The 15,932-nt window shown below is 36.9% G+C and overlaps 1 protein-coding gene across 1 annotated transcript in view; it reads right to left on the bottom strand.

Annotated features, from left to right (window-relative positions):
• Positions 1–15,932, bottom strand: part of Slc25a12 (solute carrier family 25 member 12) — a 98,085-nt gene that overhangs the window by 29,787 nt on the left and 52,366 nt on the right. The window contains exons 7-10 of the mRNA XM_048345249.1: positions 14,525–14,663; positions 13,779–13,872; positions 11,999–12,083; positions 699–780 (exon numbers count right to left, since the gene is read on the bottom strand). Coding sequence (XP_048201206.1) covers positions 699–780; positions 11,999–12,083; positions 13,779–13,872; positions 14,525–14,663 — 400 coding nt within the window. The remainder of the gene's footprint in view (positions 1–698; positions 781–11,998; positions 12,084–13,778; positions 13,873–14,524; positions 14,664–15,932) is intronic.

The raw sequence follows: 15,932 nt of genomic DNA, 5'->3' as shown, positions 1-15,932 counted from the left end.
TGCAATTTCTAAAACTGAGACTGAAAAAAAAATACTAGTCTCATCAGTTGAGACTTGTTTTGAAAAATTTGTAGTATTTTAATCACACCTCTTGGTTCTTCTCAACAAAACAACTTCAGATTCTACTACATATTTCCTTGTAGAGTACATAAATAAAAATGGTTCCTCGAATTTCTTCTGTGAGCAGGGAGCAGAAGGGAAGTTCACTCTGGTAAACAAACTACTAATCTATAATATTCTTAAACCAGGGAAAGAGAAGAAAAAGTACAAGCCAAAACAAAAGTGAATCCCTCTGAGAGGTTGTTTTATTTAATCAGATTCTAGGATTTGTGATATAAATCCTAGAAAACCAAAGTCTTCATTTTCTACCTGCTCCTATGCCTGACCCCATAAACTCAGTCTTATTTTCCACGTTTTCATACTGGCCTTCCCCAATATAATTAAGGTAAGTGCAGCGCGGCATCTCAGACTTTCTCATCATTACAGAGGTTTTCTCCTGGAGACAGACTGGAGCCAGAGGGGCCACAGCCATGCTATGACATGTGCTCGGATCACAGGTAAAAATAAAGAATACTTCAGAAAGCCCTGCAGTCGTGACCCCCAAAACAATGAACTGCATCTCTGCTGATCTGTCCAGGTCTAGTGAGATAATATTACATTAACACCCGCCTCAAACAGCATGCAGACATGTCACTCACCTCCAGCAACTGAGCCCAGGGTGAATCTGTAAGCGGACTCAGCGATCTGGAGCCAGACAGGCCTGCCCAGCCCAGGGGATTGCTGTGGGAAAGAAGAAACATGGAAATGCATACAGAAAATGAGAGAAGCAACAATATAGCTATCCCAAAAGAAGAAAAAACAAAACCTACAAGTAATATTGTTCATGACTGTTCTCTGAAAGAACAAAGGAAGATAGTCAACTAGCTAGAACCGTGGCTTTTGTTTTTGTTTGTTTTGAGAGTGCCTCTATTATTAGAATACCCAGGAGTCTTTTTTTTTTGGCCAGTCCTGGGGCTTGGACTCAGGGCCTGAGCACTGTCCCTGTCTTCTTTTTGCTCAAGGCTAGCACTCTGCCACTTGAGCCACAGCGCCACTTCTGGCCATTTTCTGTATATGTGGTGCTGGGGAATCGAACCCAGGGCCTCATGTATATGAGGCAGGCACTCTTGCCACTAGGCCATATCCCCAGCCCAGCAGGAGTCTTTTCTTATCTTTAACAAGTCTATTAATGCATCAGTTATTGGCTACTATTCAGGAACAAACTATTATTTTCTAGAAGTATAGTTTTTAGGTAAACGAGTATTTCAGGTATAAAACTTCTTTCCCTTTTGTTGGGCTGGGGATATAGCCTAGTGGCAAGAGTGCCTGCCTCGGATACACGAGGCCCTAGGTTCGAGTCCCCAGCACCACATATACAGAAAACGGCCAGAAGCGGCACTGTGGCTCAAGTGGCAAAGTGCTACTAGCCTTGAGTGGGAAGAAGCCAGGGACAGTGCTCAGGCCCTGAGTCCAAGGCCCAGGACTGGCCAAAACAAACAAAACTTCTTTCCCTTTTGTTAACTTAAAAGTTAAAATCTTTCTAAAATGTATTTTAAAACTCTTGATACCTAAATTGAACAATACTGATGATAATCTAAAATCTCTACTGACCACTAATCTTGCCTCTACATTTACAATTCTAACAAAATCTGTGATAATTTTTAAAAATCAAAGTAAAAAAATTCTACTATGATTCAGAATATACTTCACAGGCATCCTATAAATCACCTGAAATAATTTGTGTAGGTCAATGTGTCAGTCTTGTTTTTAAATATTTTCATTATAAAAATAGCTGCTATATTATGTAAGCAGATTAAAAACAAAGAAATATTATTAAAAAAATACAAAAATACTAGGTTGAAATGAACTTCAAAAAAAAAAAAAAAAGAAATGGAAGCGTGGCTCAAGCAGTAGAGCACATACCACACAGTTAGAAGTTCTGACTTCTAACCCCAGAAGTAGAGAGAGAGAGAGAGAGAGAGAGAGAGAGAGAGAGAGAGAGAGAAAGGAAGGAAGGAAGAGAGGGAGGGAGGGGAAGAAGAAGGAGGAGGAGGAGAGAAAGAAGGAAGGAAAATAGTGAGAAAATGAAACAGTAGTAGTCAGAGTCGGGCCTAAAATCCCAGCACTGGGCAGGGAGATCACAAGTTCAAGACTAGGCTGGACTGTACAGTAAGACCGTGGCTCAAGAAAAAAAAAAGGCAAACCAAAACATAATAATGGGCTGGAGGTATATATACCTCAAGGCTAGCACACTTGCCTAGATACTCAGTGTCTAGGACTGGTTTCCAGTACCACCAACAAAATAAAAACCAAGAAAGCACAATAAAGATTCAGATAGCTGTTTGCTGGTGGCTCATGCCTGTAATCCTAGCTACTCAGAAAGCTGAGATCTGAGGTGGGTGGTTCAAAGCCAGGCAAGGCAGGAAAGTCTGTGGCACTCTTTTCTCCAATTCACCACCAGAAAGCTGGAAGTGGTGCTGTGGCTCAAAGTGGTAGAGTGCTAGCTTTGAGCAAAAAGAGCTCTGGGACAGCACCTATGCCCTGAATTCAAGCCCCATAACCAATAACAACAACAACAAAGTTGGCTGGGTGCCAGTGGCTCATGTCTATAATCCTAGCTACTCAGGAGGCTGAGGATCATGGTTCAAAGCCACCCTAGGCAGAAAAGTCCATGAGATTCTTAAAAAACACTCAGAAAAAGATGAAAGTGGTGCTGTGGCTCGAGTGGTAGAGCACTATCCTTGAGCAAAAGAAGCTCAGGGACAGGGCCTGGATCCTGAGTTCAAGCCCCAGGATGGACAAAAATAAAGAATATGCTGAATTACTCTGTACGTCAGTTTGATAATAAAAATTTGAGAAAAAAAAAAGAATATGCTGAATTAAAATTTGTATTCAAGTACGTGTGAGGGAGTACACATCTATAATCCCAGTTACTCAGGAGATTGAAGCCAGAGTTTGAGAACACAAGTTGGGCACTCTGGATAACACCCATAATCCTAGCTATTTAGGAGATGGAGATGGGGGGATAACTGTTTGACAGTAGCCTAGGTGAAAAGGTTAGGAGTGGTAGAGTGCTTGTCTAGCAAGTGCAAGGCCCTAAGTTCAAACACCAGTACTGACACACACACACACACACAGAGGTTTTTTCATGAAAAAAGTATGATTCCAAATAAGTTTCACATAGTACAAATTACCTTATTCACCTAAAAGGTTTCTTCTATGTCTAACCACATATATTTTTCTTTCTAGCCCTTTCCTTCAAAGAATGGCTATAAGACCTACAAAATACTATGAAAAGAGAAAGATTATATGATGCTTTAATTCTCAGCTAAAATGTCTTAAAGTATAAATACTCAAATAATTTTGACAGAAATGTCACCTCCATTCCTATTAAATAGCACTTGTAAGAAAATATACAATATATGGTTATCAAGACATTCCCCCTAAGGCTTAGTTATCACTGAAACTTACTGTTCACTTCTTTTAGGTATGTAAATTAACATAATTAATGCTATACATTTCATATCATGAATATTCATAAATGGATTGCTACTATAGCTATCATCCCTATTAATGACTGTGTACTGAATTTTTAACATTTAGACTGAAAGAAAACACTCAGTACTAAGAAGATCCCCTACTGCGAACAAATAGGCCAAAGGAAAAGGCACTCTTTTGCTTAAGGTTATGATTATGATCATGAAGCTTGATATTTAACAAGGTTAATTAAGTGTTTTTCAAAGCAAAACAAGAGGTAAGAATCTTAAATGATTTTAACTGGCTCCTGAGGCACAGTGTATATGATACGGAATGAGAGGCTGGGAATATGGCCTAGTGGCAAGAGTGCTTCCCTTATATACCTGAAGCCCTGGGTTCAATTCCTCAGAACCACATATATAGAAAAGGCCAGAAGTGGCGCTGTGGCTCAAGTTGGCAGAGTGCTAGCCTTGAGCAAAAAGAAGCCAAGGACAGTGCTCAGTCCCTGAGTTCAAGGCCTAGGACTGGCAAAACAACAACAAACAAACAAACAACAAAAAAAAAACAGTCAGTGACTATTCTTCCCATTAGGCTGTAAATGTGGCCTAGTGGTAGAGTGCTTGCCTAGCATGCATAAAGCCCTGGGTTCGATTCCTCAGCACCACATACATAGAAAAAAGCCAGAAGTAGCACTGTGGCTCAAGTGGTAAAGCCATAGCCTTGAGCAAAGAAGCCAGAAACAGTGCTCAGGCCCTGAGTCCAAGCCCCAGGACTGGCAAAAAAAAAGAATGAGACCTCATTTGAAGAGTTCTTTTCCTCTTAAAAGATAACTGTCGCTCGTCCTATAAATGAGATTTAGACAGATCATGTCAGTGAACAAGTCAAGCAAGCTGCCCAGATCAAGTTGTTTTATGTAGCCTGTTGACCCAATAAAGAGAATGCTTTTTTCCAAATACAAACTACTAGTGGGCATAAGCCAAGGAATAGACAAAACCAATTTTATACTGAGAACTAAAGGCTGGATTCTACATTAACTATATGTATGGCTAGAATGGCCACAAGCAAAACAAAATTCTATTGGCAAAGCACATCTAGGACTTTAAGACTACTCCAACAATCTCTGGGCCTTACAAAGTAAGATTAAAAACAAAAGGTATAATAGTATATGCTTTCTGGAGAAGATAATAAAGGAAAATAAAGCACTGTTACCCATTTATGATATAGAGAAATGTAGATATAGCAAGTAACATATATACTTTTCTCTAAGTAAGGAGTTAATGAGTTTCAAAGGCACATCTAATAAATTAGGTAAATGACTAACAAAGAATTTTCTCCTTTTTGAGAACAAGTTTCTATTTACTAAAAACTACTACAGGTAACAAGGTAGACAAGTAGAAAGATCTGGAAGGAAAAAGAATGTGTCTGCTGTAAAGTTTTCCTCTGTATACTTACAAATCTAAAGTTCAAAGAATCTACAGCTCACTAGAAAGCATACTACCCAAAAGAACCAAACTATAGCTAAGGAATGTAAGATTCAAAATAAAGGTAAAATCATTTTAATAATATTTTGGCAAAATACAATCTAGCTCATTAGAGATTTAATATAGTTACCATAGAAATAAAATCTTTTAAAAATAAAAAACTCCATCATAGATCATTTACTTGTTCCTACAGTTGAAAAGTAATTGTGTAACAGAGAGAAAAGTAAAAGGAAGTTCATTTACCCATTCTCACACAGGACCAAACCCAATCTTTAACTTTGTTTTTAACATCCTCTAAACTGTTAGAAGCTCCAACAATGTTTACACCCTTTCTCTGCATCCTACCCTGTTCCCCCTTTTTAAAAACTTACTTCCCTTCAACCAAAATTTCTGCTTTTGGGGCTGGGAATATGGCCTTGTTGGAGATAAGTATATCGGGGACTTTTCGTCCTGGGCTAGTATTGAACTGTAATCTCGAGATCTCAGCCTCCGTGCCCAGCTTGGATATGTCTTTGAACACCTGTAAATACTCGTTCTTATGAGGATTATATCCAGAAGAACCAACAAGGCAGTTGTTTCTTCACAGTAGTTTATATTAACAGTTTCCAAAGTTGTGCCAGCAGTTTTGAGTTTTTATTCTTCCACCTCTTAAACAACATATCATTGTCAGTATAATTTTAGCCAGTTTGTACAAAAAAGCATCTCAATGTAGTTTTAATGTGTTTTCTCTATTAGTATTAAATAATATTTAACTTTTCATCTCTCTTTCCCTCTCATTCTCGCTAGGCACTATCCCTGAGCTATTTTTCTCAAGTCTAGGCACTCTACCATTTGTGCTACATCTCCACTTCCATCTTTTTGGTGGTTAATTGGAGGTAAGAGTCTCACTGACTTTCCTGCTTGGGCTGGCTTCGAACTTCAGATCTCAGCCTCCTGAGTATCAGCTAGGATTACAGGCATGAGCCACAAATGCCCAGTATATTTTTCTCTCTTTAAGATCTTTTACCCATTTTCAACTGGATTGTCTCTTTTTGTTTATGAATTTGTAGAATTTCATTTCATAGTCTTTTGTTTTTTGAGACATTGTCTTGCGTATGTACCTGAGACTAGCCTGGGATTCATGATCCTCCAACCTCAACCTTAAGCCTCAGACTTCTGAGTGCTGAGATTACAGACAAATTACAGGCCTGAGCCATCTCTCCCTACTCATTACATATTCTGGATACAAATCCTCTAACACTTAAATGCTAAGTGTATTTCAAATATCTCCCTACTGTGTAGCACGTCCCTTAGCTAGCTGTCTTAGTGATATACTTTGATGAATAAAACTTCTTAAATTTAATGAAGCTCAATTTATTAATCTTTTTCATTGGATGACTGGTGGTTTGTAGTTTGTTTATAAAATCCCTGCTTATCCCTAGATCAGGAATATAATCTTCTATGTTATCATCTATTATCTTTAACATTCAAAATAGCCCAACTGAGATATATCCATCATTAATTAAATTTAAAAAAAAATAACTGACAGAGTCTTAGCCAGCACAAAAAATAAAAAGTAAAACGTTTCAGGCAATAAAAATAAAATGCAAAATCATTCTCCTTAATGAAAGAATTGGGTCATATACTTATCTCAGCTAATTTTGAAGTTGGCTAACGTTGCCCAAATTCAATTAATGGTAAAAAAAAAAATAGCAGTTAACATTTGTTGCATGTTTAGTAGGTGACAGATGTGAGTACATTATCTCACATAATTTTCCCAATAATCCTGTCAAATGGATAACACTGCACCAACTTAATTAGTGAGGAAACAGAGGATGTTACATAATCAGTGCCAAAACTCTTCATCAGTGTCTCCCTCATAACTTTTATTTCTAAACTCTCAAAAACCTGTCATTTCCAGAAGTGTTTTCTTAACAACTTCTGTAGGCTGAGATTACAATAATACGTATTTCTTTCTTCCTTTAATATTTAAAATTTCCAGTCAGCAACTCTTATAGGGAAACACTACATACTACCTATAAGTAATCATGTACAATTGGTCCTCTGTATGGGTGAGTTTCTCTACAGAGCCAACCAGCCATGAATCATATATGTTGGGGGAAAACACAGCATCTACAGCCAAGTGTGGTGGTTTATACCTGCAATCCCAACACTTGAGAGGCTGAGGTAGGGAGGGGAATTATGAGTTCAAGGCAAGCTTGGGTTACATAATGAGTTGAGGGAAGTCTGGACTACAGAGTCAGTCTATCTCAAAATTTCTTTTAAAAATCTAGCTATCTCTATTTATACTGAACATTCATACACGTTTTATCTATGAGTAAAAACTACTGACATGGCATTTACATTGTTGTTAGATATTATAAATAACATAGGAATGATCTAAAATATGTATGAGGATGTATGTGCTACTTTATTTTTTTTGCCAGTCCTGGGTCTTGAACTCAGGGCCTGACCACTGTCTCTAGCTTCTTTCTGCTCAAGGCTAGCACTCTACCACTTGAGCCACAGCACCACTTCTGGCTTCTTCTGTATATGTGGTGCTGAGGAATCAAACCCAGGGCTTCATGCATTCTAGGCAAGCACTCTACTACTAAGCCACATTCCCAGCCCCAATATGTGCTATTTAGATAAGGGACATAAGTACCCACAGATTTTGTTATCCATTAGGGTCCAGGAACCAATCTCCTTTGGATACCAAGGAATAGACAGCTATACTCCTAGTTTGACAATACAGGAAAAATTAAAGTGGCATAGGAATAGTTGTAGTTAACATAACTATAACTCCATGAGTTAAAGAATTCTTAAAATTGAGGTACCACTGTATTATCTTGAAATTGTTAGACACTATAGACTATATGACTACCTTTGAAAATCTCATAAATCTGAAATAGGTTAAATGAAGAACATTTTTTCAAGACTAAAAATGGAAAAAAGTTTATTCTAGTACTTTGGTTGCTGTAAGAGCTATGCATACTTCCTTTCTTCTTTCTTTTTATGTACAAAGGCAAGCACTCCACCAATGAGCTAAATCACCAGTCCAGTTAGGCATATTTTCATATTATTCTATTTAGTCTTAGGCTATATTCATCACAAAAATTTAAATGCTACAAAGGAAAAAGGAAGATAAATTTAAAGCTTTAAAGTAAAATTCATTGATCCACTTTACAGATGTAAGAGCTTAAAATGAAAGATTCTTGAAAATATTTAAAGGTATACATTTTTATAAAGGGGGAAATTGAAGCCCAGAGAAACTTGCATCAGATTTCAAAGACAGTAAACATCAGATTTCACAAGATTTCACTAATGGTCATTAATTGAATCTTTTTGTTCTGTTTGTGCTGGGAATTGAACCCAGGCCCAGGAATCTTTCTTAAGTAATCTTCATAAATCTGGTTCTATGAAATGTGAAAAATTATTTATGACTTCTATTGGGTTTTCTCACGTATTATTTCTATAATTTACAGGAAAATTAGATTTAAAATATTAACTTTTATTTCTTTAGACAACTTTCATTAGTAACAGTATCCAATGTATCTGAGATGTGAAATAGAAAATTCAATGTCTAGCATTTTGTTTTTAAAATGTCCCAAACCTAGGGTTTCATGTATGCTAGGCAAGAACTCTATCACACAGCTGTACCCCAGTCCTGAATTATAAATATAATTAGCTTCAAGGATAACAATAGTGACAGAAACATTAACACAGTAAAAGGTCTCTTTTGAAATGAAAAGTTTCAAAATTCAAAAACAAATTATACTAAAAATATAAAATTAAAGTCAGGTGCCAGGGTCTCACACCTATAATCCAAGTTACTCAGGAAGCTGAGTTCTAGAGGACTGAGGGTTAAAGCCAGCCCTGGCAGAAAAGTCTACAAGATTCCATCTCCAGAATAACAAACAAGAAAGCAGGGCTAGAGGTATGACTCAAGAGTATCAGCTAAACAAGTGCAAGGCTCTGAGTTCAAACCTCAAAATTCTTCCCCCAAAAAACTGATAGCTACAGTTATACAAACATATGTAAGTATTTCAGTTCAATAAGAACTCTTTAAACATTTGGATGTCTCAAGAATTTTTTGTAATTTCACAAAATTTTGCTTTAAAAAATCACTAAATTTGAATAAACCCATTTAGTTTTAAAAGATCTGAAAAGTTATAATGGAAATAAACTTTGATGGTAGCACATAGGTTTTTTGGCACAAAAGAAGCTACACTGCAATAAGTTACAGGCTCATTTAATCTGCAGGAAGCTCTATTACACACTAAGCAAACAATTAAAGTATTACCATAAATGTCGATATAAAAGCTCTCTTTTCCATTTTTGGTTTGCTTCAACTGAGCATAAAAGTTCTTATTCATTATGTAAAGTGGACCTGGGAATTTTAATTAATTTCAGAAGCAGAATCATCATGCCATGGCGCTCAAATAGAAAAAAATTTCTCATCAAATTGTCCCAAAGTGAACCACATTTAAGTGCCTTGTGATTTCTCGCTAACCCATCTGATAAAGGAGAATGATGACAAGCTCATAGGCCCTTCCAGAGGTAGAGCAGAGAACATAAGGAGGACAAAGACTGACCCTTTTTACCCTCACCCCCACACAAAGCCCCGTGACCATCTGCTGTAACTGAAGTTTCCTAAAAACTGCTAAGGCTCAAACTATAGGTTTCATAAGTGAAACCAAAAGTTTCTGTCTAAAACAAGACTTGTTAAAAATCATTCCATTCCACTCATCAAGGTAATTGTATGGGATCTGTGTTTGCCTACTATGTATAAAATCAGAAATGGAAGTTATTAATCAACCTTACACATCTAAAGATAGGTTACCTTTAGGGGAATACTATTTATTAGTTATTAGAAATAGAGCAGCCCTCTTCTATTTTCAGGGATATCCTGGACACAGCAATCTCCACTTTTGTTTTTCCCTACTGCTAATAGAGATGACAAAAAAATTTTAATGCTGCTTTAAAAATAAATAAATAAAATACTATTTATTGTAGCAAACTGGAGGAAATGGAAACCTGGTTTTGCTGTATTGGTGGTGGTGGTGTTTGTTTTTGTTTTGGTTGTTGTTGGGTTTTTTTTCCCCCCTTCTTCTGAGGGAACAAGAAAGGGATGCAGAGAGGGAGAGAGGAAGGGTGAACAAATGCAATGATGCTATTCAGTACACACTATATGGAAATGACCTATGTAACTTGTGGGCAGGGATAGGAAAGGGAAACTAGGGAAAAGTAAAGGAAGGGGTGACATTGTCCAGAAATAGAAATGTACTCATGGGGAAAGGAAAAGGAATGTGGATTAGCAGTAGAGTGCTTACCTAGCATACATGCAGCCCTGGATTGGATTCCTCAGCACCACATAAACAAAAAGCCAGAAGTGGTGCTGTATGTAGCTCAAGTGGTAGAGAGCTAGCCTTGAGCAAAAAGAAGCCAGGGACAGTGCTCAGGCCCTTAGTTCAAGCCCCAGGACTAGAGATAGATAGATAGATAGATAGATAGATAGATAGATAGATAGATAGATAGATGTACTCATTACCTGACTTATGAAATGGTAGCTTCTCAATATATTACATACACTACAATACATTAATAGTAACAGTAAAATTATTTTTTAAATCATATATGGATAAGCTATTCTTAATCATTAACATTTACAAAATAACACTAGTATTTCTCAAAAATATAATAAGTTACTCTAGATATTCACACACAGTGATACCAAAGGAGAATATTCTTAGAAGAGGTACACAAAGAAAATATGCCTATGTGCTTCTGATCATATAAAATAGTATTTATCGAAATGACTCCAGGAAATAGAAACAAGTGGTTTTTAATTTGTAGTATTGCTGTTTTTGTTTTCTGTTCTTTTTGTCTAATTGTTGTTTATCTGTCTTTAAGAAAGCAAGGAGGGGCACAGAAATGGAGAAACAAAGGGAGAACAAATGTAGCAATGGTACTTAACTAGATACTATGCTGAAAATGAACTATACAACTGTAGATGGGGAAAGGAGAGAAAAACTGGGAGAGAGCCAGGGAAAGGGTGACCTTGTTCAAAAAGAAATGTACTCACTACCTGACTTATGTAACTGTAACCCCTTTATATATAACCTTTATAATAACAATAAAAAGAAAAATGCAAACAAAAATGTAATGCCTAAGTTTTCTTTCTAATTAGACATTTCCGCTTCTCTTGTAAGCTATAAGGCACCATCTCAGTAAATAAGAAATGGACTGTTAAAACCTTATAAACCTCAGCTTCATGATACAAGGAACTTAATACTACCTTTTTAAAATTAGATAAATGAATGGAAAATATGCTAATTCCCAGTGGAAAGGAAGACAAGCTCATGCTTATTTCAACTCTTATTTCCTTATAAGCCAAAGAAACTTAAACATAAACATAAGAATACCATAAAAATATTCTGAGGATGAGGGTAACTCATATAGGCAAACTTAGGAGTTAGTCTTTCTCAGAAAAAAATTTCACAACAATTAGAAGCCTTAGGCTTGCTGTGTCCATGTTATTTTCAGTATTTTTTTTTTCTTTTTGCCAGTCCTGCGGCTTGAACTCAGGGCCTGAGCACTGTCCCTGGCTTCTATTTGCTCAAGGCTAGCACTCTACCACTTGAGCTGCAATGCCACTTCTGTCTTTTTTTTTTATGTGGTGCTGAGGAATTGAACCCAGGGCTTCACATAAACAAGGCAAGCACTCTACCACTAGGCCATATTCTCAGCCCCTTATTTCAGCATTTTTAAGGTGATTCTTTTTTTTTTTTTTTTTGCCAGTCCTGGGGCTTGAACTCAGAGCCTGAGCACTGTCTCTGAGCATCTTTTTGCTCAAGACTAGCACTCTGTCACTTGAGCCACAGCGCCACTTCTGGCCATTTTCTATATATGTGGTGCTGAGGAATCGAACCCAAGGCTTCATGTATAGGAGGCGAGCACTCTCGCCCCTAGGCCATATCCCCAGCCCACTAAGGTGATTCTTTTTATGAGACTGCTTTTACCTGTCTCTGAAGTTCTGCCAGGTTGTAAGGTAAGGCCCCCTCAGCCAATGGAGCTATTCTCTCAATATCTGCCAATGTCAAGCGCCTTAAGGGAATAATATAGAAACAAATAATTGTTAGATACTAACTGCTCACATTGACAGCATCTTTCCTTTAAAAAAGAAGTTAACTGTAATTTAAAAGTGTCATTTCTTTAGTCACTCAGATCATTTTGGTAAAAAAAAAATCTTCAGACCTTTTCTGCAACAACAATCTAGAGAAATAATGTTGGAATACACAAAATTAATAAGACTAGTGATAGATATTAAAAGCAAAAGAATAATCCTTGCCAGAAACAAAGTACAGATACGGACAGTCCACACATGCTAAATATATCTCCCACAGAATATCTATTTAATGCATACGGTACAACGTCTCCTGGAAAAAAGAACAGATACAAAACTAAGGAAGGCACAAGAATAAGAGGGATTTTTAAACTGTATTTTTAACTGTATTTTTCAACTATCTTTCAAATCCTTTGAGTTTTGAACCAAATGAATGCACTATTGTTCCCAAAAAAATTACTTTAAAATATGTTCATTCTGTGAACCAACTTTTTAAAGGTCACTTTAGATTTAGTTTTGGAAAAGTATTTTCCAGGTATTTATTATTTTATAGAGAAGGCTCAAAACCTGTGTCAAAACATGTAAACATGGTATAACAGCCTGATATTTCATATCAATCATCAAGTGTGTGGATTCGTAAGACAGCTACAATACTTAGGATTATCTCTAGCCCAACCATTCATTAGCATTCAGCAATAAAGTACTTATATATTCAACTTCTATTAGTCCCCAGTCCTAGAGTTAAAGGCCATTTCCCAAATATTTCTATACTTAATGAAGACAAAATGTAACTGGACAAAACATCCAATTCAATTCAATGTCTTAATAGATCATAAACTCCCTTTCTATAGATTTGTTGGGAACCCATAAATAAGGGCTTTTATTTGCCTGACTTTGTAAAGAAAGCACTCTATGAGTGTTGGGCTTTCTGTCCTTTCTTTTAGTTTATAAAATAAAGTCAGAGGGGCTGGGGATATAGCCTAGTGGCAAGAGTGCCTGCCTCGGATACATGAGGCCCTAGGTTCGATTCCCCAGTACCACTTATACAGAAAACGGCCAGAAGCGGCGCTGTGGCTCAAGTGGCAGAGTGCTAGCCTTGAGCGGGAAGAAGCCAGGGACAGTGCTCAGGCCCTGAGTTCAAGGCCCAGGACTGGCCAAAAAAAAAAAAAAAAAAAGGAAAAAAAATAATAAAGTCAGAAAATCTGAACCTGGTGTGAGGACCCCTATGAGGCTGTCAGAAGCAGAGCTCAAGAAAACACTAGACATTTCTAATACCTCCTGAGAGCCTAGATTAAATCAATCCTTTTCTTTCCTTTCTTCTCAGTTCCCTCTTTTCTTTCATTCTCTTCCTTCTTTCATCCCCTTCTATGCTCTAAACTTTATTACTCCTTTCTCTTACCTGTCCAGCTCCAACTCCTTCTATCCTTTTCTCTTTCATCTCCCCCCTTGTCCTCTCCCTTCCCTTTCTTCATTTCCCTCCACCCTCTGTCTTCTTTTCCCCTCCTGTACATCTCATATTTGCCCATTTCTTCCTTAGAATTCATATGCTGACTGAACTACTGCTAAAATTAACTGATGGCACATTACTGTCTCACGTTTTAAAAGAGCTGGTCTGTATTAAACATAAAGAATTACTGAAAGAACTAAATATGATTGAAAAAATATTGTAAGGTTACCCTGAAGCATTATATAAGTCTGCAAGCTGGTATAGGATATCAATTTCCAGTGGAGTGACTTGTCCATAGCGTATGGCATTCTGGGCAAATTCCTCTGGAATATAAAGGAAAAAAAAGTTAAAATCTTGAAAGATTCCTAGTAAACAGTACACTTCTGCCCAAACCAACTAACACATGATCTGAAATCTAAAGGCATTTTAGTTGTATTTTAGAACCTAAAACTGAATTTAAGTTCAACTACACAAGAATAACTTCATTTCTCAAAGCTATAAAAGATAAAACGCTAAGAGATGAAACAGTAAAAATAGGTAAATTAACTTCAGCTATCCAATAATTATCTCTGTAGACCCCTCTCCCTTAGCTTCCTTGTTCATATATTTTCCAGAGTTATAAAAGAAAAGTAGTGGCTGTTCTCCAGTCACCTAATACATCCTGTTACAACTCACTAAAAGTAGTAGTAGGCATACGCATCTTTCCGTGGCAATTCCTTCCTAGCACAAACAAGCTGCTGCCATACTACCAATGACCTGTTTGACAGACTGGGCCAAGGTTCTTTTCAAAACTGTCAAAGCTACTTTTCCATTCCTGACCTTAGCATCCCATTAAATCCACCTGGATTTCTGGAGCATGTATGCACATGGTAACATACTTTCTAGAACTGGCTTCACTGGTGAACTTAAATCAACTTCAAGCTTGGTTGATGAAAAGTGAAAATGTGGAGATTAAAATAAATTTTTAAATCTTACCCTTTGTGACTTCAATATCTTTCCTTGTGCCAGCTAAAGTGCTATATATTTTACGAACAAGCTCCATGTTGTTCAATAAGGAGTTAAATGCATTGAAGTAGGAGAAACTAACTTGATGTGAGATACTTCCTCCAGCAGCCTAAGAAATAACAACACAATAAAATTAAGGATTTTTTTAAAGTGTCATACTTTGGACACTATATTCCACTCAAAAGGGACCCAAAGGAATTTTCGTCATTAAAATGATTAACAACCAGTACATTAATACAAGGAAGGTATCGTACTAAAACACCCAGTGCCTTACATAGACTTCCCTGAGGGGAAGTCTATGTAATTTAGGTTTGAAGGAAAAAAGCAACATCTGGAAGTTGGACTTCATGGTTCATCTACCTATAAGGTCAGAAACAACAAATATAATTATTATAGATCAAAAACTAGTATTTAAACAGGATTTTCAAGACCCTCCACTATGGAACTCCTACTAGTCCTAGATAAAGGAAATATTAGTGTATAAGATAAGAAACATTCTTTCTTGGCCACACACATACACAAAAATTAAGGTGCAACTTTAATTTTAGTGCTGGGAATTAAACACAGGGCTTCCTGCATACTTAGCTTGTGTTCTACAACTGCACCACACAGCTCTATCCTCGTAACGTTAAAATTTAAGAGTATTTCATCATATCAACTTTTCTGGTTTTTTTCTGTATGCTGTGCTGGTATTAGGGTTTGAACTCGGAGCCTGGATGCTTCCCTTCAACTTTTTCACTCAAAGCTAGTGCTCTATCACTTGAGCCCCAGCTCCACTTTTGGCTTTTTGGTGTTTAATTGGAGATAAGTGTCTCACAGACTTTTCTGCCTGGGATGGCTTCAAACTGAGTTCCTCAGATCTCAGCCTTCTGAGTAGTCAGGGTTTACAAGCATGAGAAACTAGAGCCTAGCTACTTTTCTATATTTTTAACTATTTGATCATTAATATATTTAGTCCTATGGTCTGCCTTATAATAGGTAAAACTACCAAACTCCAAAAAACATGGAGAGATGGTGATGGGGATTTATAGGCTATTATTTCTTCAGTAAAATAGCACAAACAAAATTCTCATGCTGGAATGGTAAGCAACATGACCCTCATCATGTCTACAGGGTAAGAAAGTTCTTCTACCCATCACTTGGTCATAAACTCAAAAGAGAATATATTTGTTTCCAAAAGCCCAATTTCTATGTCAGAAGTCAGAGGAATTCACATGATTAAAAACATTGCTCTTTAAACTTCAAAAAGATGCTTGTGGAAATACCAGCATGACAACCTCAGTCGTAAAAGTCTATTATAAATAATGCAGATAATGATAGGCAAATGTATTGACCCCTCACCTTATATACATGCCTTAACTCAAATACTGATTATATA

The sequence above is a fragment of the Perognathus longimembris genome, chromosome 4 (assembly GCF_023159225.1).
Source record: "Perognathus longimembris pacificus isolate PPM17 chromosome 4, ASM2315922v1, whole genome shotgun sequence".
NCBI classification, from domain to species: Eukaryota; Metazoa; Chordata; class Mammalia; order Rodentia; family Heteromyidae; genus Perognathus; species Perognathus longimembris.
Note: the sequence above shows the minus strand (reverse complement) of the source record. Positions and strands in the feature narration are given on the sequence as shown.